The sequence below is a fragment of the Balaenoptera acutorostrata genome, chromosome 19 (genome assembly GCF_949987535.1).
Source record: "Balaenoptera acutorostrata chromosome 19, mBalAcu1.1, whole genome shotgun sequence".
NCBI classification, from domain to species: Eukaryota; Metazoa; Chordata; class Mammalia; order Artiodactyla; family Balaenopteridae; genus Balaenoptera; species Balaenoptera acutorostrata.
The window spans coordinates 37,381,079-37,407,792 of record NC_080082.1 but is presented as its reverse complement, the minus strand read 5'-3'; the positions used below and the strand labels follow the sequence as shown (position 1 = coordinate 37,407,792).

The 26,714-nt window shown below is 36.9% G+C and overlaps 1 protein-coding gene across 2 annotated transcripts; it reads right to left on the bottom strand.

Moving 5' to 3' along the window:
* Positions 1-575: 575 nt before the first annotated feature.
* Positions 576-26,714, bottom strand: LOC103005581 (UPF0547 protein C16orf87 homolog). 2 transcript variants are annotated; one of them, XM_057534953.1, is made up of 4 exons: positions 26,070-26,520; positions 20,330-20,426; positions 7,930-8,112; positions 576-2,173 (listed from the first exon to the last, which is right to left on the bottom strand). In XM_057534953.1, exons 1-4 carry the CDS (start codon positions 26,133-26,135, stop codon positions 2,055-2,057), a joined length of 465 nt encoding a protein of 154 aa, XP_057390936.1. In that variant the 5' UTR covers positions 26,136-26,520; the 3' UTR covers positions 576-2,054. The 2 variants fall into 2 exon arrangements, with proteins under 2 accessions (XP_057390936.1, XP_057390937.1); XM_057534954.1 differs by lacking the exon at positions 7,930-8,112 and having other exon boundaries at positions 26,070-26,714.

Below are 26,714 nucleotides of genomic sequence, written 5' to 3'. Positions count from 1 at the left end.
CTTAGTTGATAAAGCAGGGCAGGGTTTGAGAGGACTGACTCCAATTTTGAAAGTCCTACTATGGGTAAAATGGTATCAAACAGCAGCACATGCTACCGAAAAATCATTTATGAAAGCAAGAGCCAGTCGCTGAGGCAGACTTCACTGTTGTCTTATTTTTAGAAATTGCCACGGCCACCCCAGCCTTCACCCTGATCAGTCAGCAGCATCAACATCAATGTAAGACCCTCCACCAGCAAAGATTATGACTCGCTGAAGGCTCAGATGATGGGTGGCAGTTTTTAGCAATTAAGTATTTTTTAAATTAAGGTATATACATTTTTTAAAGACATACTGTTATTGCACACTGAAAAAACTACAGTACAGTATAAACATAACATTTATATGCACTGGGAAACCAAAAAATTCATGTGACTTGCTTTACTGCAATATTTGCTTTATTGCAGGGGTCTGGATCTGAACCCACAATATCTTGGAGGTATGCCTGTATTAAGTTCATAAGCATTTTTAGATATTAATCTTAAGTTTTTTTCTCAAAATTTAAAGTTTTCTTATATTTCATAGATAAAATCACATTAACATTTCTGGGAATAAACTTTATTACTAGGGCTTTAAAATGCATACAAGATAATTGTAGTAGTACTTGCAGGTAAATATGGGGATTGAGGGAAAAGGAATTTTTAGGAAAATCCTACACCCTACCTAGAGAACCTCTTAAGCTCCCTCTGCTGGCTACCATTTAAATAAAGTAGAAAAAAAGGTAAACCTCTTTTCTTCTGGGAGGTAATGGGAGATGCACTCTGAAGCTGACAATGCTGTTGTTGAAATTGAAAGGAAAGTTCTCTTAAGTAAGGACTAAGTCTAACTGCTGCCTACATTCCCTAATAAGGCTTTAGGACTTCCAAACAGATGGGGGTGGGGGAGGGGGAGGGGGAGGCCACAGTCGACTTAAAATAAGGGAAGTCATTATCAAGTTTGAATATGTTAAGCATTAAATCGATATACAAAAATGCAAAAGCATTTAGTATAAAACAAATCAACTATAAACAATTATCATTTAACACTAGAAAATTAATAATTTAAATACAGTTCACAAACTTCACTAGAACAAAAAGCTTATACCAAACTATTTAATCTATTAGTTTCAATATTAAGGTTTATTTTTTTCCTCCAGAGTGAGGTTAAGTAACAATTTAAATAATTTTCAGGATGTATAAATGAACATCCATTCAGAAAGAACATTACTGCTTCAAAGTGGCTATCTAAGAAATATTTTGCATGTAATAAATATATTTTATGTTTAGGTTAACAGGCACCATCTTGAGAGCAAAAAAGTATTTTTTTAATTAATAAATAAATTACATTCAAGAAAACAAGGAGTTTATATCTGAAGTATGATATATCCTTAAATGTTTTTCTTCATATAGCACCCAAACTTCCAAACTAGAAAGTAGCTTCTAAAATATAACTCATACCTTAAGTTATAAAAATAAAGGCCAAGAAAAAAATCAATTTAAGACAAAATTTACAGTTTATATTATTAATTCCCCATTCAATAAAATATCAATTGCCAATTTACTAAATGAACTGCAAATATGCAATGTTAGTGCTGAAAATCTGAAATATATATTTTTAAAAGTCACTCTTTTTCAAAGTATTTAAAATATTGCATCTCTGGTGTCAAATCTGCAAACTATCATTTTATTTCTCTAGTTTTCTTATTTCCACTCCCAAACCTACCCCTTAATCCTGTAAAAGCCATCCAGCTTTTTTTCTTTTTTTCAGCGGGGGGGGTGGGGGGGGTGGGGGGGGGTTAATACACTATATCCCAAACACAAAACACTGACAATACTCCTTGGTAAACAAGGAAATCCCAGAACAGTCCAAGCCTGCAGCTTTGCTCCCAAAGTGTGCCACAGGCTAAATGATAAAGAAAAAAAAAACAATCAATGGCCCTTATTGATGCAGTCAGAATGCTCCTGGGAGTTCATAACTGTTTGAGAATTTGCTGATGTAATCCTGAAGAAAGTTTCAATACATTTTGCAGACAAATATCAGAGAATAAGTCTTTGATTAATAATTTTTCTATTTATTTCTGCCAAGGCGACTGAAAACACGAAAGCCTTTTCATCAGAGAGGTTAGCATAGATGTCAATTTCCTTTTCCTGTTTCTCTGTTAAAAGAAAAAGGGAAAGATTTTAATATAAAGGCAGTAGATGCAGTATTTTTTTTAATTTAAAGTTTTCAAGTATTCCTTTAAATGACAATAAATATAATACATAATACTACAACATACACTAAATGTTATAAAGCATTATGCTACTGAACTGAAATTTTAAAATTACACAAAGGGGTTACTAAAATGCCAAGAACTCAATTCTAAGACTAAATGGAGACTGTATATATTTCTATACACACAGTCTAATATCAATATCATTTCTGTAAGAATCTCAAATATTTCTTTCTCCTCACTAGCATGAGCTGCTTCAATCAAAATGAATTTCCTCACCCTAAATATGGTCCCTTCTGAACATCAATGGTGCCTTTATGAATATATTAAGTTCTTCACCTTAGCCCTGCTATGGAAAATATGAATAACCAACATTTATTTCTACTTTTCCCCACCTGATTACAAATGTAATCCAAGTCCATGGTAGAAACTTTGAAAAATACAGAAAAAGAAAAAAGAAAAATCACCTATTATCTCATGAGCCAGCTAAAATCACGATTAACATCTTTTGTGTATATTCTCCCAAATGATTTTTTCAGGCTCTACTATGATTCCACTTTTGTCTCGTTTTTTGTTTTGTATTGACTTTTTAATCAAAGTTAAACATGAATATAGTTTAGAGTCAAATTATTTTTACAAAACGTGTTACCAAAAAAACAGAAGTCCTCCTCCCCTCACGCACATTTCCTACTCTTCAAATAAAACTACTTTTCCAGGTATTCCTTTTGGTTTTTACCTAAGTAACATATTTATCTGATGCAACAGCTTGGATTTTTGGTTTTAGGCATGATTAATTGACTTTCCACCATGAAATATTAGGATTTATTGTTTTCTGTCTCTTGCCCCCACCATACTCTTCTTATCACATCTTCCCATTATAGTTATATTACCATTTTGATGAGATCAATATTGTGTTTACATTATTCACTGTGTAAATGATTTCACTTTTCCTGTACACTGTTTTCACTGAAGGGATTCTCTTTTTTCATTTGCTTAGTTTTCATTACTAATTGAACCCAAACTCTCTCCTAGTTGGATAAATCTTTCAGAATGTTTACACATATCAATCTTATCTTCTTGAAGAAATTCTATGCTCCAATGTGAAATGGTTGCTTTCTAGGCCTATTGCACAATTATCATCTGGAGATCTCTCGTCAACATCATGCTGGAGATTCTCCTCATCTCTCTTGAGTTGGACCCCGTGTCGTAGGTCCAGGATACTTTCTTGGTTTACTTCTTCATTGATGCCACATATCTTGCAGTAGCTTCCTGAGAAAGGGAGTATGGGTAGCAAATTTTTTGAGACCCTGAATATCAGAAAGTGTCTTTAGTCTTTCTTCACACTAGTTAATAGCATGATTGAGTTAAGACTTGAATATTTCCTCTTAGTATTTTAAAGGCAAAATACTGTCTTCCAACTACTGGTGTCACTGTTAAGAAAACCCTATACCACTTTTTACAGTTATTTTTTAAGTTATTGCTAAATTTACTACAGTTAAATATACAGATCATAAATGTACAACTGGATGACCCATACCACAATCAAGATACAGAAAATCCCTCATGCTCCTCTCCAGTCAATCCCTCCCCACCGCACCAGCAACCATTGTTCTACCACCATAGATTTTGCCTGTTCTTGAACTTCATATAAGTGGCATGGTATAGTACGTACTGTTTTGTGTCTAGCTTCTTTCATTCAACATGTTTTTGAAATTCACTGATGTTGCTCATACATGAGTAGTTTGTTCCTTGCTGGGTAGTATTCCACTGTACCACTTTGATTATTTTCTCTGAACACTTGAAGGACCTTCCCTTTAACCAGAGAGATATGATTTATGATGATATGCTTTGGCATAATATCTAGTTTTAACCATCCATTGGTCTGGGAATTTGGTGAGGCATTTCAATATGGAAACTCAATGTCCTTCCTGTTTGGGAAAACTACTTGAATTATTTCACTGATGACTTCCCATCTACTTCATCTTCTATGTTCTTCTTCTGAAACATCAGTTATTTACAGATGTTGACCTCGAACTGGTCCTCTAAATTTCTTATGTTTCTTATTCATTTTTTCATCTCTTTTCCTATTGCTATACATTCTGGTACATTTCTTCAATTTTGTCTATAAGCCTTCTGTTAAAGTTTTACATTTCTGCAAATCATATAGACATATACATACATATATATATATTTTGAGACTCTCATTTTAAAGTTCATTTTCCAAGTACTTTTTTGACATCTGCAATTCCTTTTAAACATCATCTTGTTCTTCTTTCATGACTACCGTATCTTCTCTTACAAAGAATATTAATGGTAGTCTTAATTTTTTTTTCTTCTCCCTGCAAAAACTTATCATATCCAAGTTATTTTTTTATTCCTTTGTGAAAGCCTGACTGGAGAACTCAGTATTTACCATCTCCAATTTTCACCTAATCTTCCTCATCTTAATTTGGTACTCCTGCCCTCAATGATGCCTGGTGTTTCCTAGACCAGAGACTCTGTTTTCCCTTTCAAAGGATAAACTTGCAGGGAAGGGAGGTCAGGGTAAAGAGCCCTAGCAGGATATTAAAACACAGAGTTCAAATAATCTTGTTTTTAGCCTCACCTTCACCTCTACACTTCCAGACATAACTGAGGTAAAAATTCCTGACCTTAGGCAGACGTGAAACAAAAATCAGTTTCTTTCTCAGCTTTCCTCAAAGGAGTTTACGATTTGGGTTTCTTGGGTCTGCTAAAGAAGTTACCACTTTCCAGAATTTTGCTGCTTCTCCCACTCCTTGTCCTTGTGGGACTTGGCCCTTTAAAAAAAAATCCCTTTCATCCCTGTCATTTTACTAGGATTTGGGGAGGGTGCAGAGCTAGATGTGTTTATTCAATCCACCATCTTTAACGTGAAGTCTACATTAACTCTCTATGTTCATTAATAAGGTATTCAGAATTGCCCAATATATTTCAATCAGTCAAAATGTCACTCCTACTTTACTAATATCCAGAATAATCATACCCCCCACATATAAAATAAAGACTTATTTTAAACCATCCAAAACTGTTAAGTTTAATGGTTGGCTTTTATGATAATGTTGTCATCTAGATGTCTAAAAAGATTTCCTTTTCATTCCTTCTTCTTACTATTTTTTTCAAAACATAGAAAACAGTAAAGCCAATTAAAAATGTGCTTTTAGACACACTGTCAGGTTTTCCTTATTAGAATAAAGGTAAAGCTTGCTTCAAATTCTTCAAGTGCCCTATGAGCTGGGAATCAATAAATACTGAATTTAAGTAGCTACTTAACACTAAGAAGCATATCAAAGAAGTCTATTCTAAAATATATAGACATTTCAAAAGTTCATATTTTCTATCAGTATTATATTTAGAAAACATGGTCTGCCTTAAGGGTTTGTAAAATACAGCCTGCAAAATTGGTAAAATACAATTGGCAAAATCTGGCCTCCCACCTGTTTTTACAAAGTCTTACTGGAACACAGCCATGCCCATTCATTTACGTATTCCCTATGGCTGCTTTCCAGACACAATGACAGAGCAGACTAGCTATGACAGAGACCGTATAGCCCACGAAGCCTAAAATATTTATTATCTGGCTCTTTACAGAAAAAGTTTGCTGACTGCCCTTGCCTCTGGCCTACATTAAAAGATTCTATTATACAAAAATTCCTTTGAGGTCCTCCCTGTTTGTATTAAAAGTATATCTTACTCTAGAAATAGCTTTCTTAAAACTTTCCTATAATAAACTAAAAATACCTGAAAACAATTTATACCCAAATAAATGCTTTTTTCAAGTTAACATGAAATAAAAGATCCAAACCTGCATATATAGAGTCCTACCACAACTACAGAGCCTTCGTTCCCCCAAATAAAGTACTGTCATTATCTATTCTCTCATCTCCTCTGACCAGAAGCATTCCTTTTCCATTCTTTGGGTTATATTCCCTGTACTTCAACAGTAAAGAATGTTCTGTTTTCTGGGCCAAGCAGTATTTCCCTCTTTTCTTTTTTCTCCGTTTACTTTTTTTTTAATTTATTTATTTTACTTTTTGGCTGCATTGGGTCTTCGTTGCTGTGCTTGCGCTTTCTCTAATTGTGGCGAGTGGGTGCTACTCTTCGTTGCAGTGCGCAGGCTTCTCATTGCGGTGGCTTCTCTTGTTGTAGAGCACGGGCTCTAGGTGCACAGGCTTCAGTAGTTGTGGCACGCGGGGCTCAGTAGATGCAGCTCGCAGGCTCTAGAGCGCAGGCTCAGTAGTTGTGGCGCACGGGCTTTGTTGTTCCGTGGCATGTGGGATCTTCCCAGACCAGGGCTCGAACCCGTGTCCCCTGCACCAGCAGGCAGATTCTTAACCACTGTGCCACCAGGGAAGCCCCTCTGTTGACTTTTCTTTACCTAGTTTTCATTCTGTAACAGTCTTTAGCATATATTTTCTGATCATCCCATTGTTAAAGAAGCACCCTCAAGTTGAGAAAACAACTCAAACTCTCTGGAAGATCAGCATAATAGAAAGAAAGAGAAAAAGCAGTAAAACTACCCAAAGAAATTAAGGAGTATAGAAGCACAGTCTTCACAGAATACAGTCAAAGACATTATAAACCTTAGTCCTTTAGCCATACAATATTAAAAAATCTTTAACTTTGATAAAAGCTATACCAGTGAAGTTATTTTCCCTAACAGTAGTACTTTTATTCAAATAGAAGCACACAAAGCAGAGAGAAATGGTGAACAGGTAAAAAATTCTCAATGTCTAAAATACATTTATATTTGAATACCTAAGACTGAATACCTGAAAAAGCAAAGCATAACTCACAAATAACATAAGAAGTTATAAACACATTTCACTGAAGAAATTATTTTAATAGAGGTTTTTGTGGTGTCTAACAACATTGTTATATATTTTTAATTGAAGTATAGTTGATTTACTTGAGAGAGATTTTTAAAGAATTATAAAAAGCAACTATCTTTTTTTCTTTAATTACTGGCTTGAAAGTCCCACTTTTAAAAAGATATTCATGGGCATATAGGGTGCATTATACTATTCTTTTTACTTTTGTGTAATCTTTTAAATTTTCCACAATAAAAGGTTTTTTAAAAGATGTATAAATCAAAAAAAACGAGAAGTTTTAGTTGATGGTTACAAACAAGTTATTGGTAGACACACTACTTATCAGAAGAAAAGAGAAAATCTATAAGGAGAATATGAATATGTTTTAGACCAAGAAGAATTCACCTTACTATCCAAAAGCTGCCTCAGAATAGGGAACAGAATAGGAGTAATTTAAAAATTCATACTGAAGAACACTTGATAGTAAAATTTTAAAACTCACAGTATAATAGTTTGAAATAAGTCTTAACAGAATTCAGATTTATCTTTAAAAAAGTATAACTATTTTAACAGACTTATCCAGGATGTCATACACAAATTATCTCTGAACTTTACTATCATCAGTTTATAGCAAGGTGAATTTTACCTAATTTAAGCCTTTAATTTTCCAATAAGAATTAAATTTATATGACTTTTTTAAAACAAGCATCTACCTGTAGGGAAATGTTTTTACAAACGAAAATATGAGTTGGAATTTTAAGTCTAGGAGTTCAATGCCTACCAAACACTTTCTTCACTACTATCTAATTTAGATGTTAGAAAACTTTAATACCTGAAAAAAAAACAACAACTGCTTGGATTTACTCATACCTCTTTCTTCCTCATGTTTTTTGGCAGATGCACTTTTAGGTCTTCCTCTTCCTCGTCTGATATGATCTGAATGGCTGTTACTTCGAGACCTCTTTCTGTTTTCTAAATCCTTATTTACTGTAGAATTTATCTTCTCTCGCCTAACTCTCTCTGTTCGCCTCCTCTTGGCCTCATGCTTGTTTTCTGTATGGATGAATAAAAGTGATATATTTTAGGGCTTAGCAAGAACTGTTTGCCCATGTTCTCATTGCTTTCTTCTTTTTCTAAATAGCACTAGAGTTTGCTGCCTGGCATATTTTATAAAACTACAACCATAACATCTGTATGTCCCTCACACCTATGCAGGAAAAAAAGAAATTCAAAAGACTTCAGATCCACACTAACACATGAGGTAGTAGGAATCTTATAACGGAAGACAAGTTTCTTTATTTGATACTTTTAATTTCAGCGCCTACAAGTTCACACAATTCCACAGCAACCTTTTTCCTTCTCTCTGTATCCAAGTTAAAAATGGTGAAGTATTACAAAAGGAAAATAAATATTCCATTCCTTTTTTCCCCCTACCCAAATTACAGATTGAAATATGTCAAATACACAGAAGCAAAACTGACCTTAGCCATAATATTTATATTAAAGTTCCCAGTAAAAACCAAACAGAAAGTATCTAGGGAAAACATTAAAACACTAGGGAAGTAAGCAGTTATCACTTTATCCACAGATGAGGTCATTTCTGACATTCTAAGAGCATGTTTATCCCAAATAAATAGCAATAGGGGAACTTTACTCAACATGGTGATTTAATTAATGCAAGGAGCCACCCCTCTCACTCCAAACAGATCAAAAGGTTGGATAAGACAAACAATTTTTTTTAAATTGATTTAATACGTACCTGAATTCAAAAGAAAGAAAGAAAATTCCCCAAATGCCTAAAACCATGGTGGTAAAAGGGCAAAACATATAAGAAAATTCATATCCCAAGAACTAAAGAGAACAATTTAAAAGGCTATATAGGGCTTCCCTGGTGGCACAGTGGTTAAGAATCTGCCTGCCAATGCAGGGAACATGGGTTTGAGCCCTGGTCTGGGAAGATCCCACATGCCGTGGAGCAACTAAGCCCGTGCACCACAACTACTGAGCCTGCACTCTAGAGCCCACAAGCCACAACTACTGAGCCCACCTACCACAACTGTTGAAGCCCACGCACCTAGAGCCCGTGCTCCACAAGAGACGCCACTGCAATGAGAAGCCTGCACATTGCAACTAAGAGTAGCCCCCGCTGGCCACAACTAGAGAAAGACCGCGCACAGCAGCAAAGACCCAATGCAGCCAAAAATAAATAAATAGAGTAAATAAATTAAAAATAAAATGAAATAAAAGGCTATATAAATTAAGTATGCTTAATAGGCTACTATAAAATAAAATAAATTGAAGTAAAATATTAAAAGTTATTTCCAAATACCATATCCTTGGAGAATTAGTTAATTCCAGGTCTCAGATTAACATATACCAGATAATGCAAGAATATTTAGTTATTCCAGACTGTAAGAAAGTTATCTAAGATCATCAGCATCTTGTTAAAGCACTCAAGGGCTAACTTGAAGAGGCTCCTGCTGACCATTATAATTTGAGCATCAATAAAAATAATAACTATAATAGACTGAAACACCTAAAGAACCAACTCACTATTTTGAAAAGTGAAATAAAGGAAAAGAATAAAGCATTTACCCTGCTTTTTCTATTCAAACTGTACCACTCACTGGTAACAAAAGGGTAGATGAAGAGCAATTTCTCATTTTAGAATCACTGTGGCTAAAAAACTGAAGAAGGAATAAGAGTATCACCATTTTCAACTTGAAATGAACTAAATGTAAACATCAACAGCTGCTAACATCACAAAAACAGAGATAAGTAGACTTTGTGCCTCCTTATAGAATACCTACCTAAGTAGTCTTGCCAAAAAAAAAAAAAATCAAATCTCATCAAGCCCTTGGATCCAAATTACAATTTATAAGAAAAAGAGAAATCATTCAAAGAATGTGTTAACATACACCACAGAGACACAAACAGTAAATCCAAATGGACAAGTGATAGTTTAACATATAATTTGCAAGGAATAAAAGAGCAAATAATAGATAAAGAGAGAGCCAAAAAAGATATCAGTCATATGCAATGTGTGGACCTTATTTGGAATCTGTTTTTAAAAACCATTTATGAGAAACCTGAAAATTTCAACACCAGTTGGATATTTGATATTACGGAATTATTGTTAATTTTTTATTGTGCTTAAGTTTTTAAAGGTCTATCTTTTATTTTAATTTTTTTAATTTTTAATTTTATTTCTTTTTGGTTGCACCGCATGGCATATGGGATCCTAGTTCCCTGACCAGGGATCAAACCCATGCCCCCTGCATTGGAGGCATGGAGTCTTAACCACTGGACCGCCAGGGAAGTCCCAAGGTCTGTCTTTTAGAAACATGTAATGAAATATTTATAATTGAAATTATATGAAATTTCCTTTAAAATAATATACAAGAGAAGGCGTGGATGTGGATGGGACAGGGTATGCTTAGAATTTCTCAAAAAGAAAAAAGTTGAAAGAAATAGTAACAGGTAAAGCTTTTTACAGTATGCCTTTTAGAGTTTAACACTGAATTTAAGTTTGTTCCTTCAGCTACCCACCCATCTCTGCAAACTTCTTCATAGCCAACTTCTCAAAAAAGAAGTATCTGTACTTTCTGCCTTCAGTTTCTCACCTCCCATTCACCCATCAATTCATTCCAGTATAGCTCCCAACTCAATGAAAATGATCATCAAGAAGGACAAAAACCTCTGTCAGCAAATCTAATAGACACCTCTCTTTAATCACCTTAATACCATCTCTCAAAAATTCAACAGAGGACTACTCTTTTCCCTGAAATTAATTTTTTACTTGATTTTCAGGTTCTGCAAATTTCCCATCTCACCAGCCATTCCTCTTTATCGCCTCTGCTGTCTTCTCCTCCCCGCAGGTTCTTTTCCACCTCTAATATTAAAGTCTTAGGACTATGCCCTGAGCCCAGATAAACCATGGACCCAAAACATTAAAAACTATTGTTATAATGGTTCCAAAATTTATACGTTCAGCTCTGACTTCTTCCCAAAGCTCTAGACTGCCTACCTGACAGCTTCACTTGTATGACTCACAAGCATTCCAGATGCGCCAAAAAATAACTCTTGATTTTCCTTCCTCCAACCTTCATTATACTAGTAAATAGCACCAACCAGTTGCAAAAGCCAAATAACTTGTAGTCATTTGTGACTCAGCTTGTTTCTTCTATCATCACAGAAGTCCATAGGTACTCCGTGCAAAATACATCCACAATTTCTTCATTTCTCCCACTTCTATGGGCAATATCCAAACCGAACACATTCCCTAAATAGCTGCCAAAATTATCTTAAAAAAAAAAAAAGACTGTATAAATAAGCTTCCTTTCTAAAACCTTTCATTAGCTTTTCACTTTATTTAAAAGAAAGTCAAATTTCCCGACCAAAGACTGTAAGTCCCCCTATAAGACCTGACATTTGCCTCTCACCCATCTAATCTCATACCACTAGCCATTTTGTTCAGTACTCTCCAGACTTGCCTTCCTTTTAATAAAACAAGTTCCTTCCTCCCCTTGAGTCTCTACATTTGCTAATGCTTCTGCCTAGAGCTTTCTTCCCAAGGCTCTTCATGAGACAGGCTTTATTTATTTCCTTCAGATGTCAATTTATAGGTTGCCCCTCTGAGTCTCCCAGCCCAAGTTACTTTCTATAATCTTCTTCTACTACTACTACTATAGTCCTTCTATAATTTTCTTCTACTACTACTTCTACTTCTACTTCTACTACTACTACTACTACTACTACATTTATTTATATGTTCAATATGTCTCCCCCTTCGAAATATAAGTTCTATGAAAGTTGGGATGCTTTTGCCTGTCTCATTCACAGAACCTAGAACATTACCTACACATGTTAAGTGGTGCTGAATAAATAAAATCAGACTGAACACATGATTTATTTCATTATCTTCTCAAAAATCCTACTGAAATGAGAACAAACATGGGTAAAAAGGTAAAGGGAAAAAGGAAAATAAATCTGCAGTGCTTGAAACAGAAAAGGGTGCTATTAACGATCTGAAATTACAGAATTTCAGCAAACTGGCAAGCTGACAGATTCTAAGTAACCAGAATAGAAGAAACTAAAATTCAAAATAAGAATAAGAGATATCTCCTATAGAAGGGATCGCTGTTCTTCCCAAAGATACTCCCAGGACAGGACAAAAAGTACAGTAAGGAACAGCAGGCCACAGGGTGATCATCAGAATAACTAGAACTACTGCAGAACAGTTGGGCCTATGTATACAAAGTAACACATAAAGATGTAAAGCTCTTGGGAACCAAGCGATGTTCAAGGGGACTTTGAACCTCCACAACATAGAAAGAAGAAACAAACAAACAAAAAAGGCAGTACCTCATAAAAATGAAATACTATAAAGGATTTCACGTTCTGTCCCAGAATGAAACCTTCCTTATTTTGGCAATCATGGATTTCAACAGCATCCCCCAGCTCACCTAATTTACATCTAAAAGCCTGCCAATAAGCTGCTTCCAATTGTACACTAAAGAAATGTCAAAATAGACTTTCAAAACAGTGTAGGATATTCATGCAAGTTATCTACACTGATAAACCAAGACCTTCATTTATAAATATCAACAGGCAATTAAGGATTACCAGCTATTTGAAGAAAATAAAAAGTGTGAGAGAGAGAAGGAGCAAGATAAAACATGAGGAACAGGGAGTTCCCTAGTGGCCTAGTGGTTAGGATTCTGGGCTTTCACTGCCGTGGCCCAGGTTAAATCCCTGGTCAAGGCCAAAAACAAAACAAAAACAAAAACATGAGGAACAAAGGTAGTTCAGGAAAACAAAAAAATCTTCAAACATTTCAAAGCATACCTTCAGAGAGTATTATATCATTAAGATTTTTTTGCAGAAATAGAAAACTCCATCCTAAAATCATATGGAATCTCAATGGACCCCAAACAGACAAAACAATTTTGGAAAAGAACAGAGAATCACACTTCTTGATTTCAAAACTTTTCTAACAAAACTACAGTAATCAAAAAAATGTAGTACTGCCTTACCAGAGACATACAGACCAATAGAATAAAATAGCCCAGAAATAAATCCTCAAATATATGGTCAAATGATTTTCAATAACAGTAGCCATGAAAAAACAGTACTTTCAACAAGTGGTAATTGGGAAAACTGGATGATATCCACAGGCAAAAAAATGAAACTGGACCCTTATCTTATACCATATACAACAGCGGTCCCCAACCTTTTTGGTACTAGGGACTGGTTTCCTGGAAGCCAATATTTCCCCCCACCGGGGGGTGGGGGGGAAGGGGCAGGGCAGGGGGACGGTTCAGGAGGTAATGCGAGTGATGGAGAGCGGCAGAAGAAGCTTTGCTCGCTCGCCCACCACTCACCTCCTACTTTGCAGTCCGGTTCCTAACAGGCCGTGGACTGGTAGCAGTCCGCGGCCCGGGGATTGGGGACCCCGATATACAAGAATTAACTCAAAATGGATTGAAGATCTAAATATAACAACTAAAACTATAAAATGCTTAGGGAAAAACTTCAAGACAGTGGATTTGTCAGTGATTTCTTGGATATGACACCAAAAGTACCGGCAACGAAAGAAAAAAATAGACAACTTGGATTTCATCGAAATTAAAAACCTCTGTATGTCAAAGGACACTATCAACAGAGTAGAAAGGCAACTCATGGAATGGAAGAAAATATTTGCAAAAATATATCAGATAAGGGATTAACATCCAGAATAAAAAGAACTTCCACAATTCAACAACAACAAAAAATGGACAAAGAACTTGAACAGACATTTCTCCAAAGATAGACAAATGACCAATAAACACATGAAAAGATGTTCAACATCACTACTCATTAAGGAAATGCAAATTAAAATCACAAGACACCACTTCATACCCATTAGTATGGCTATTATGAAAAGCACATAAAATAACAAGTGTTGATGAGGATGTAGAGAAATTGGAATCGTTGTGCATTGCTGGTGGTAATGAAAAATAGTGCAAACAATATGGCGACTCCTCAGGAAATTAAACAGAATTACTATCTGACTCAGCATTTCCCCTTCTGGGTATATATTCAAAAGAAATGAAAGCAGGGAACTGAACAGATATTTGTACACCCATGTTCACAGCAGCATTTTTCACAATAGCCAAAAGGTGAAAGCAACTCAAATGTCCATCAATGCATGAACAAAATGTAGTAAGTACATACAATCGAATATTATTCAGGAAGGAAATTCTGACATGTCACAGCGTGGATGAAGGCATTATACTAAGTGAAACCAGACACAAAAAGACAAATATTGCATGACTACACTTATACAAGGTAACTACAGTAGTCAAATTCAAGTTCACAGGCACAGAAAGAATAGTAGTGGCCTGGGGCGTGATGGGGGTGGGGAGTAGGAGGAAAATGGGGAGTTACTGTTTTATGTGTATGGAGTTTCAGTTTGGGAAGATGAAAAGAGTTCTGGAAATAGACAGTGGTGATGATTAAGCACGTGATATGAATGTACTTAATGCCACTGAACCGTACAACTTAAATGATTAAAATACAAAATTTTGGGACTTCCTTGGTGGCGCAGTGGTTAAGAATCCGCCTGCCAATGCAGGCGACGCGGGTTTGAGCCCTGGTCTGTGCTCTGAGACACGCCTAGAGCCTGTGCTCTGCAACAAGAGAAGCCACCGCAATGAGAAGCCGACACACCGCAATGAAGAGTAGCCCCCGCTCACCGCAACTAGAGAAAGCCCATGCACAGCTACAAAGACCCAACACAGCCAAATAAGTAAATAAATAAATAAATAAAATTAATTTTAAAAAAAAAAGAAAAAGTAGGCGACTTCCCTGGTGGCCCAGTGGTTAAGACTTCACCTTCCAAAGCAGGGGGTGCAGGTTCAATCCCTGGTCAGGGAGCTAAGATCCCACATGCCTCGTGGCCAAAAAACCAAAATACAAAACAGAAGCAATATTGTAACAAATTCAAGACTTTAAAAATGGTCCACATCAAAATATCTTTAAAAAAAAAAAAAAGAAAGAAAAAAAGTAGGATTATCCTTATAGTACAATAGAAAGAAATTTTAGCATGACAGCTGTGCAGCAGACCTAAAATCAGTCTTGATTAGAAGAAATCAGAGGATTCTATGAAAAATGTCTTTTAAAGATGAATATAGATACCATTATATAAACTATATGATTAAGAACTTTAAAAAAAGGCACAGAGATGAAGGTATGTATTTTTTCATCAAAAGGCAAAATAAAAACTATGTTCCATATATGAATGTACAGCAATTTTAAGTGATTAGCATGTAAGGAACAATGTTTTCTGAAATAACAAAACCAAATCTTCACTGTCAAGTAATTCAGAGTTGAGGATCACTTACTACTGATTAATGTTCAATCATTTTGGGTTTCTAAAAGGTACTCGTGATAATCATTTCTCCATTTTTCTTCCTTAACTACAAAAGTGAGTATGTCATTTATAGACTTTGCTTATTTATCAGCCTTTCCCTGTTAGAGAATAATTTAAAAATTATGTTTAATATTTTTATCCCTTTTTCCTTCCCCCAATAAAAAATGGAATTTATTTAATTTTGCTATTTATTTGACAAAGCTTAACCCAAAGCGTATACTCACTGAGAAATTAACAGTTAAATACTAATAAGCTATTCAAAATTCTTACCATTTTAAATCTTTTTCTTATCTTTAGAGGAAGTCTTTTATAAACTAGTATCTCAGTTAGATTTTCAGTTTACTTTTTCTTTACAGTTTTTATAATTAAAAATTTTTAAAGGTATATCCATTGTTATTAAATACAAAATAGCACCCTTGATGCCACTAAACCACCCAGAACACCCATTTGGAAAACCAAATTTAAAGATTTGGAACAAACTGAGTTTGTTCTCACCAAAAACTGCTTCTGTCAGTATTTGGTGACTGACCAAATATCTGAATAGATTACTACTACAGTACTGAAGGTTTAGGCCACAGTACAGATACTTTCAATTTTAGGAAATACAGTATTTCCTTTCATTTCTTTTTTTTTTTATTTCTTCAAATTGACAGATGAGGACTCAACCTCAAGGCTACTTTTTAAACTCTCAGTCAACCATTCAATTTAGAAATGAAATCCTACATGAACAACATAGTCAATTTTAAAAAATTTATCTCCATTTAATATTGACCCCCTAAAAAGGATAAAAGAAACAATACTACATTCCTAACGCATTTAGAAAGGTATCAAAGAATAATTAATTGCCTTGAGGTTCTATGCACTTGTACAAAACACTGAGCATTAATACAGCTTTATTTGTAACACTCATCTTTTCCTCTCACCGAAATTAATATATTTTTACAATTTAAAATTAATTTCCATAATAGATTTTATTTATCTATATTTTCAGCTAGCAAAGTTCTATATTGTTCTAGCGTCCCACCTCCCTATTTTCATGTATGTTATGAAGATATAAAGATGATTAGTATATTTGCAAAATGTGAGTTTTCAACATTTCAAATCTAGATAAATCTATGACTTAACAGATTATTTTCCTCCTGCATGTCACACAAAGTTACAATAATTAAATAAGAGGTTTCAACCCACTGAAATTTCAAATAATCTTTTATAGCTTTGATTTTAAGATAAGTGCAATCTGAGCTTTAAAGATGTTTCTTTTTTGTTTTAAATGTTTAATTATGCAAATAAAAGTCTTCCTTGGGGACTTCCCTGGTGGTGCAGTGGTTAAGAATCCGCCTGCCAATGCAGGGGACACGGGTTCGAGCCCTGGTCCGGGAAGATCCCATGTGCCATGGAGCAACTAAGCCCATGCGCCACAACTACTGAGCCTGCACTCTAGGGCCTGCATGCTGCAACTACTGAGCCTGCATGCCGCAACTACTGAGCCTACATGCCACAACTACTGAAGCCCGCGCGCCTAGAGCCCATGTTCCGCAACGAGAAGCCACCGCAATGAGAAGTCCACGCACTGCAACGAAGAGTAGCTCCCGCTCGCTGCAACTAGACAAAGGTCGTGTGCAGCAACAAAGACCCAATGCAGCCAGAAAAAATTTAAAAAAAGAAATTTAATTGTAAAAATTAGTATTTATTGAGTACCTATAACATACCAACCTTTCTTTATGTTAGACATTTTCATATGCACTTCATCTACACTTCAATCCTCTAAGGTTGGTACTATAAATCTACATAAACACAAGTAAACAGCAGCTGCCCCTGGAGGTTAATTAACCTGTTAGAGAGTGACCAAACTGGAATCTGAATCTGAAGCCAGATCTTCCATATAATATATAACAACATATAGTACACGTCTGTACTATACCAAACTGATTTCCAGGCTTTGAGTACTCTTAATCCTTCTTAAAACCCTTTCCTCCTTTGGTTCTACAGCACAGTCTATCCCTGATATTTCTCTGTCCTTTCTATTCTTTGTTTCTTTTGCTGGTTCTTCTTCCTCCTCCCTAGGATTTCTAGGCTTCAATGTTTCATCTTCACTTCAAGGTCTCAAGTCTACTCTTATTAAACAACAGAACCTTAGGAAACTCCAAACATAAAATAATAATGAACTGCTTCTCACTCATCACACTGACTTATGTAACACCACTCTCTGTTGGCTGTTCTCCTGCGGCTGACATTTCTTCTCAGTTGACATGACCTCCCTACCCACTTCTACCCTTAAAGTTCAGTCCCTGAACCTGCTTCCTCTTCCTACCCTACAGACTCTACAGAACTAGCTCATCCACTTCCATGATATCAACAACCATGATGATTCAAAACCTTTCTCTCCGGCTGAGGCTATTCCCTGAGCTTCAGACTGTATGTCCAACTGGGGAAAAAAAAAAAAATCCACACGGATGATATTTCACAACTATATCCAAACATAGTTTCTTCATCTTTCCCTCAAAACTTGTCTTCCCTTTTATCTTCCCTTTCTAACCAGTAAAATCCATCAGAAATCTGGGAGTCATTCTAAAGTCTTCCCTCTCCTTCAAATGATTCTAAATTCTTAACACTTGCAGCATCTGTCCCTTTTCTCTGTCCTCATTTACATTTCTTCCTTACCTCATTTCTCACCTGAATTGTTGGTATATAGAAGGGTCTCAAAAATATTTGTTGAGTGAAAAACTAATAAACACAATTGTCCCACTAATAGCATGGACCATGTTTTATTCATTTTGGAGCCTCGGAACTGAGTTGACATGCCACCCCAGCAAATCTACTGAATGAATCATTCCAAGGTTCCCATACCCAAATCACACTCTTAGGAAACAAGAACCAGGAATTGATTTTTAACAGTTCTCTGGATGACTCCTATATAACCAATCCAGCAACAGCCTTTAAGAACTAATGAATTAATAGTAAGTCCATTACCATGTTGAAAGGGAGCAAACTCAGAGGCAGAAATGGAATTAAAACTGCTTTTCTCCCATCTCTCCACAGACCTAGGATAAACAGACCTCTCACAGACATAAATATAAGTAATTCTTGAATCACCTCCTACTATAACCATTCTTTGCCTAACTCGGCATCCTCACTCAGTTAACATACTGCAAAAGCTCACTTCCACCTTGTAACCCCACAAACTATTCTCTAGACAGAAGTCAGAATGATCTTTCTAAAAGGCAAATCAGAGCATGCCACCCTCCCCTCACCTCATCGCACATCCCAGGGATAGTTTCTCCTCACACCGTAAGAATAAAAACCAAAATCTTACTCTAGTTTACAAAGCCTTAAATAAATAATCTGGTCCCTGCTTATCCCTCTGGCCTCATATCGAACATTCTCCTGGTTTTACTGTCTACACTGCAACCATGCTGGCCTTTTTGTTCCTAAAATATACCAAACTTTTAACAACCTTAAAATTTTTGCATTTGCTATTTCATCTGTCAAGAATGGTCTTCTTCCTGATCTTATCATGGCTACTACCCCCCTGTTCCTATTCAGCCTCAGCCTAAAATGTCACCTCTCAGAGAAGCTTCCAACCACTCAATCAAAATTAGCCTTCCAGTCACACACCTCGGCACTCTATTTTAATTTCTTCCAAGGCGTTTATTCACAAGTTGATATTCTCCCTGTTTATCTGTTCTCTATTTCCTGCCCACAAGAATGCATTAAGCTCCATGACAGCAGTGAACCTGCCTTGATAGTAAATTCATTCATTACTTTAGGCCCAAGGCTTAGAACAGTGCCTAGCATACAGCAGGTGCTCATATATACACTTGCAATCAATCTACTCTTATTTGGGGATCATGAACATACAAAGTTCTGACTTTATCAAAGAACAAATAACAAAATTTCATTTTTTAATAAATATATCTGCTGAACAAATCCAATTTGTTTTTATTAATGGGAAGATAAAATTCAAGCAAAAAATTTTTTAGATATTCTATATCAGGGAATTACAAAAAATAACCAATGTATCTAAAAATTATATTCACACCAAAATCAGGTTATATTTTTTCAGTCACCAGTTTAAAAAAAAAAAAACCTACTTTAAAGTTGTTACACATTGTACCAGCACTATGAGAGGAAAAACCAAAACGTCCATCAAGCAGTAAACAGATAAACAAATTGTGGCATATTCACACAAAGAATACTATTAAGCAATAAAAAGGAATTAATTCTTATTGATATACACAACAATATGGCCGAATCTTAAATTATGCTCAGTGAAAGAAGTCAGGCAATAAAGATTACATACTGTATGATTCCACCTGTATAATGTAAAGTTCTAAAATAGTGACAGAAAGCAGATCGGTGGTTATCTGGGGGAGTGGGAAACAAGATGGAAAGATTACAAAGGGGAACTAGAAAGCTTATGGGAATGATGGACACGTTCATTATCTTGACTGTGGTGACTGGTGTAAACACATGACAAAACTTATCAAACATACACTTTAAATATGTACAATTTATTGGAAGTCAATTATACCTTTAGTAAACATTTAAAATTTTTTTAAAAACATCAGATTAGGTCACTCCCTTGCTTAAAACCCTTCAGTGGCTCTCCATCCTCCAAAAATAAAAAATAGAAAATTTGTTACAAGCTTTATCAGCATTACAAGGGAGTTAACATTTAAATAGAATGAACGGCATACTAATGTCATAAGCTGATTTCCAATAGCTAATAAAAACCAAACACATACTTCAACAGACTTTAATTGTTAACTTCAACAAAAATTGAATAGTAAATTCACAAAAATTAATTTTAAATTTCTACATCAAAAAGCTAAAAATGTGGTAAACTCTTACAATTACCTGTAGAAGATGGTGATTTTTCTGGGTGTTTTGCATTTAAAAGTTTTCTGCTAATAAATATGTAACCACAGGGACATGATTTACATGCAACAGGAACCTGTAGACAAAAAAAAGAAGCAATTTATTATTACTATTTTTCTGTTCTTAAACTTCTCAGTGTTTATGTACTCTCCTAAACTGAATGATAAATTACTTGAAGTAGGAATCATGGATTTATTTAAACCCCACCTCCTGACAACAAATTATGAGATGGGTATTGTGTCCTCTAAATCTTCACATTCTACTAACGCACTACAATAACCATGAATGTAGCAAATGCATGATAAAATGTGCTGATGTGAGTGAACAACAGAAAACCACAATTGGGTCAGAGCCAAGGAAAATATATGGGAAAAAAGGTAGCATTTCCTAAAATATTAGTTTGAAAGCAGTTTATATAGAATAAATTGGAAAGGGGGGCATGATTGGGAAATCATTAAAGTAATCCCAGCATAACATTATGAGGGCCCCACTGGAATAGTGAGAATGGAAATGGAGAGAAGGTAGATCTACAAGACATTTCAAAAGGGTAAAGAACTGAAAACAATCCAGGTTCCAACATGAGCGGGTAAGATGCCGATTACTACCAATAGAAAAAAAAAAAAAAGTTTACAACAACCAGTTTGAGGGGCAAAAGTGTTGTACAAACAAAAGAGAATGTGGGACAAAGCAGGAGTTAAGACCTAGTATCTTACAGTCTCAGCTCCAGGAAGGACGTCGGATAAAACACAAGCTCTTCAGGCTTCTGTTTATAAATCTGTAAACTATTTTTACAAGTGTCTCCTTTCTCCATTTCAAGTCTGTCAATATTTTTCTAAAGCCAAATGTTAGGGACTTCCCTGGTGGCGCAGTGGTTAAGAATCCGCCTGCCAATGCAGAGGGCATGGGTTTGAGCCCTGGTCTGGGAAGATCCCACATGCCATGGAGCAACTAAGCCCATGCGCCACAACTACTGAGCTTGTGCTCTAGAGCCCACAAGCCACAACTACTGAGCCCATGTGCCACAACTACTGAAGCCCGAGCGCCTAAAGCCCGTGCTCTGCAACAAGAGAAGCCACCGCAATGAGAAGCTCGCGCACCGCAATGAAGAGTAGCCCCTGCTCACCGCAGCTAGAGAAAGCCCGCGTGCAGCAACGAAGACCCAACACAGCCAAAAATAAATAATAAATAAATAAATTTATAAAGCCAAATGTTATTGAAAATCATTGAAAAAAGCTTTAGCTTTCCCTCCACAATTGTTTCACTAATATTAATCTTAATGATCCTTGGACTCAGGGCACATTCACTGAAAACCAGAAATTAATCTCAACAAAAAGTACTCACAGAATAGTAATTACAATTCCCTTTGTAAGATAAGTTCCATTTGCCCACTGTTCTGCTCATGTAAAAGTTTAATCACTACTATAAAGCTTTCATCCATTTATGTAGAGAATGCCTCATGTTCTAGAATATAAATATGTGATCTAAATAAGCTAAATCAGAATTTTGGCAGAGTTCCTTTTCTTTGCATAAAAATACTGAACAAAGAATTCTAGTTTGTATTTATGAAAAATAACAATGAATCTATAAAAATAATCAAACTCCAGGTATGTCTAACAGCTTGCTTTATCAAGAATGTAATGAGATTCTTCCAAACCACGACAGAAAATGTAATGTTACATTTCTTAATAGTGTAAAATCTGCCTAAAATAGGTATGTTTTGTTATTTTAAAAATTTCACATCTTCAGAGAAACCAAGCTCAAAGGTACTGACTCATTTCCTTTATACTTAAACACATCATTTACGGCATCCACGGCAGTATAAATTGTTTTAAGTTAATGCTACCCAAAAAAACACAGAACGTGATGTTCTTATTCAACATACCCTTTGCTATTCAACAACCATTTTATTTCAGCTACTGAAACTCAACAAATTGAAATTTAATTGTCTTATACACAAAAAAAATTATATCAACCCATGTCCAGAATTAACAGAGTGCTACAGTTAGATGAGAAATGTACATTCAGCTTTGGGATGACTAATTCAATTGACAGGCTGATCTACATCCCTTAATGAAAGTGTCTTATGCTCAAGGAACATTCATGCGCCTGAGCTAAGTCACCCTAAGGTCCTTTTGAAAATGTAAAGTTCCTTCCCCTCACACCAACCCTGAAAAAAACCCAACTAACCACCACCACAATACAGATCATGTAAAAAGAATTATTAAATGAGGTAGACAACTTCAGTTATATTAATCTCTTTAAATTATTGTATAATTTGGATTTTAAACAAACACCTAAACTTCCATGAAATTTCAGTTGTAATGCCAAAGACAACAGTAATGAAAGTTCTAATGCTATACTTTCAGGATTTTAAAATGCAAGAAAAAAAATTTGAAGTGTTGTTTACTGATAGCTTGTGAATCAATTTATTCCTTGAAAAACAGGTATTGAGATTGTAGGCATGTTTTACAAGTAAGACAGGCTTAAAAAACAACTGCAAAAAACAAAATCCTGACCCTATATTGTTTCACTGACTTTAAAAAGCTCAAAAATAACCACATTACAGAGAATCCATCTATACTCTTTGTTGCTAAGAGCATCAAAGTTACGTACAGCAGACATATTTGCTAAATGTCACATAAAATTTCCTAACATTCTTTCCTAAAAGGGGGAAAAAGCTGATGTAATAAAGAAAAAAAAAAAAAAAGCAAAATCAGAAACATACACCAGAGATCCCAGAAAAATAAGAATCCTGACTACTACTACACTCAAAATGGCTCAGTAACTTGAGTTAGTGGATGTGAAACCCGTTGAAAATGAAAAGTATTGTGGTTTAGATGTTTCAGAACTACATTTTCAAATGGGGGAATGTAAAAGGGGATGTAATAAAGCCACTGAAAATCTAGGTCTTTCTTGTTTGCTGATCTCTGTACCTGTTTTTAAACTTACACACACATATACAGAACTTATGTAAATCTACTCAACTGAGGCAATCTCAAACTTTAAAGGTTTTATATTTATGTTTATAAACTATATCTAAATTCTAATTTAATATTCATCAGGCAACTCAGAATAACAGCAGTATTCTAAAGCTTTTTTAAAAAATGGCTTTCTGGATTATAATTTTTTTCTCATTTATAAGAAACCTGTACTTTCAAATAACTAGAAAACTAAAATTAATCTATTATTTTCTTCAACTGAGTTACTTTGAGTAAAAGATAAATCGCTTTTAAGAATCACCAAAAGTTTGAATTAGTCACCACGTATGTTATCTTCTCTTAAGTATTTAGAATAAAGAACACTACAAATCAACATTTTAAATTATGTTGTTGTAGCCTGTTATGGAATGAATTGTGTCCCCACCCCCCAAAAACACCCCAGCAACAAATTCGTATGTTGAAGCCCCAACCCCCCAACGTGATAGTATTATTTGGAGATGAGATAATTAGGTTTAGATGAGGTCATGAGGGTGGAGTCCTCACGATGGCATTAGTGTCCTTGGAAGAGACACCAGAAAGCTTTCTTTTCTGCCAGGATCTTGGGACTTCCAGCCTCCAGAACTGTGACAAAATAAATTACTGTTGTTTGAGCCACCCAATCTATGGTATTTTGTTATGGCAGTTGCAGTGGAGGTTGTGTGTGTAACAACAAAACAGAATGTGATATTTCCAAATAAAATGCTGATCACGTTTTGTTGAATAGTTACAGGGACTCCTACAAGTTTATTATCCTTTCCTCTTTTTTTAACGAGGATATTAAAAACAGGTTATTTTCCCCAAAAGGTTACTGTATGCCAAATATAACAAGGTCAGGATTTGCAATAACTGATGCCCTACAGAAACTGGAATGCATAATGCATACCATGTAAACCTTATACTTCTGCACAATTAAACGGAACAAACAGAAATGATTTAAATATTGAAATAATCTTCGACAAGGAGACTTAAATAGAAAAGTCCAACTTTTTCAGAATTTAACAAATTTAGTTTAATGGTAAGAATGGAAATTTAGGACTTCTCTGGTGGCGCAGTGGTTAAGAACCTGCCTGCCAATTAAGGGGACACAGGTTCGAGCCCTGGTCCGCGAAGATCCCACATGCCGCGGAGCAACTAAGCCCGCGCACCACAACTACTGAGCCTGCGCTCTAGAGCTCGCGAGCCACAACTACTGAAGCCCTCGCGCCTAGAGCCCGTGCTCCACAACAAGGGAAGCCACCGCAATAAGAAGCCCGTGCACCGCAACGACGAGTAGTCCCCGCTGGTCGCAACTACTCGGAAAGCCCACGAGCAACAACAAAGACCCAACGCAAACAAAAATTAAAAAAAAAAAGAAAGGAAATTTAACTCTGTTTTGGAAAACACGGCTAAATTGTTTTTAGAATGCATACTCAATAAACTCATACAATCAATAAACCGTAATTCTCTGATCAGCATATCTATCATTGCCCATAAAAGATACTGAATAAAACATGTAACATTTTCTGTTAAAAGATTTGATCAACCTTTAAGCTTGCTCCTTAAAGTATGCACTAAAATCAGCTTATTAAAAAAGTCTTCAGCCATTTCAAATTACTCCTGATTTAAAAAAAAAAAAAAAGGAAAGAAAGAAAAAGGGAGAAGAGGTAATCATTTTGAAAAAATTCTCTCAGTGGAAAAGAAATAAACACACCCAGATCTGCATGTTGGCGTGAAATAGGGCCCTTACTAATGCTTTTAACTGAGAGAGTCTTAACTCATTAGATTTTAAGGTTTAGAGGAACTTGTATCATTCTAGTAAAAAATGAGGCATCCTTAAACTAAAATGGTAAGATGAGATTTTTTTAAATTACAGCTATGACATCATTAATTCTGTGTAGAAAGCAGTCATTTAAAATTCATAAAACCACATATATATTTTTTAGAAGATCTGGAAGCAGAAAATGCCAAATTTTTAACAGTGGATACCGCGGCGGGTAGGGGGAAGTGAGGAGCGCTCAGAAAGGAAGGGCTTCAATGGGGGCGTTATTCAATAACGTTCCATTTAAAACAATGTACAGAAAGGATTCACGATTATTTACGTCAAAAATATAATAATTATATTTAAGAGAAAAAATCTCCATATTTCGCCAAAACTTAAAACTATTACACTGCGGGCCTTTCTGTCACATTTAAGCATCCGCCCAGGTCGCGGGGGGACAGTTTTGGGGGTCCACCGTACACATCTGAAACGGGAACAAAGCAACCCTGCCTGGCAGAAGGCGGATTTCGGAGCCAGGAGACCAGACTCGGAGTCGGCACATCGGGCATTCTCTTCGGGGCAGGAGGGGGCTGAGGGACCGAACTCGTCCACTTGGGCTGCTGCCCCACACTCCTGCCGCTGTCACCGGAGCCGGACAGGCGATTCGGGGAGGGTCCGGACAGGGCACTCCGTCAGCTCACGATAAACCCACGCCCCCTCTCACGCGGCTGGCCACAGGGCAAGATACTCGCCCGTCTGACCGCCGCCAGGTGGGCACCGGCCGGGCCGCGGCCCCGGGCGCTTCCCCCGCAACCCCTCGGCTCTACCCGGCCGGTTCCGGGCTCCCATAGTGGCCAGAGCTCAAGGGCCGGCCCACACTCTCAGCCGCTGGGACCCCGGCGAGGCGGCCTCTCCACAGCCAACGGCCGCCGGCAACGGACGCCCGCCCGCGCGCACCCGCCCCACCGGCCCGTGTGCCCGGTGCCCGGCCCCCGGCGCCCACCTGTTGGTCGCACTCGGGGCATGATTTGGTGGCCATCTTCACTTTCTTGGCTCGAGTTGCAGACATGCTCCTCTCTGGCGGCGGCGGCGGCGGCGGTGGCGGTGGCGGCGGCGGCGGCGGCGGCGGCGGCGGCGGTGGCGGCCCGGGCTCCGCCCCTCGTACTTCAACAGCCCAGCCTCCGCCCGTTGATCCCCGCTGGCCAGAGTGAGGCTCTGAAAAGTGCGCGCACGCGCGTGCGCGAGCTCGCGCGGAACCTGCGTGCCGAGGGGGCGGGGCGCGGCGTGCGCTGGCTCCGAGGGACCGCGGAACACGCCCCCACCCACACCGCTCCGGTCCTCTAGGGCGTAACGATTCTCACGAGAGGAGACCGACTGGATCTTGCGGCGGGACGATGGACACGCCCTCTCTGGGCCAGACGAACGGCGTGGAGGCGTGGCTTGGCCGGGACTCGGCAGTAACGGGCGTCGGGCTCGACCAACGAATGCACAGATGGGGCGGGTCGTGGTGCTGAGCCCGCCCCCTCCCCCAGAGGAAGGAGAACGTGAGAGTGAAAAAGGCGGTGGGGGGTAAAGCGCTTGGCACAGATCCTACCGTTTGATAAACTTCAGTAAATGTTAGCGAGTCTAATCATTGAGGAATTGTAAT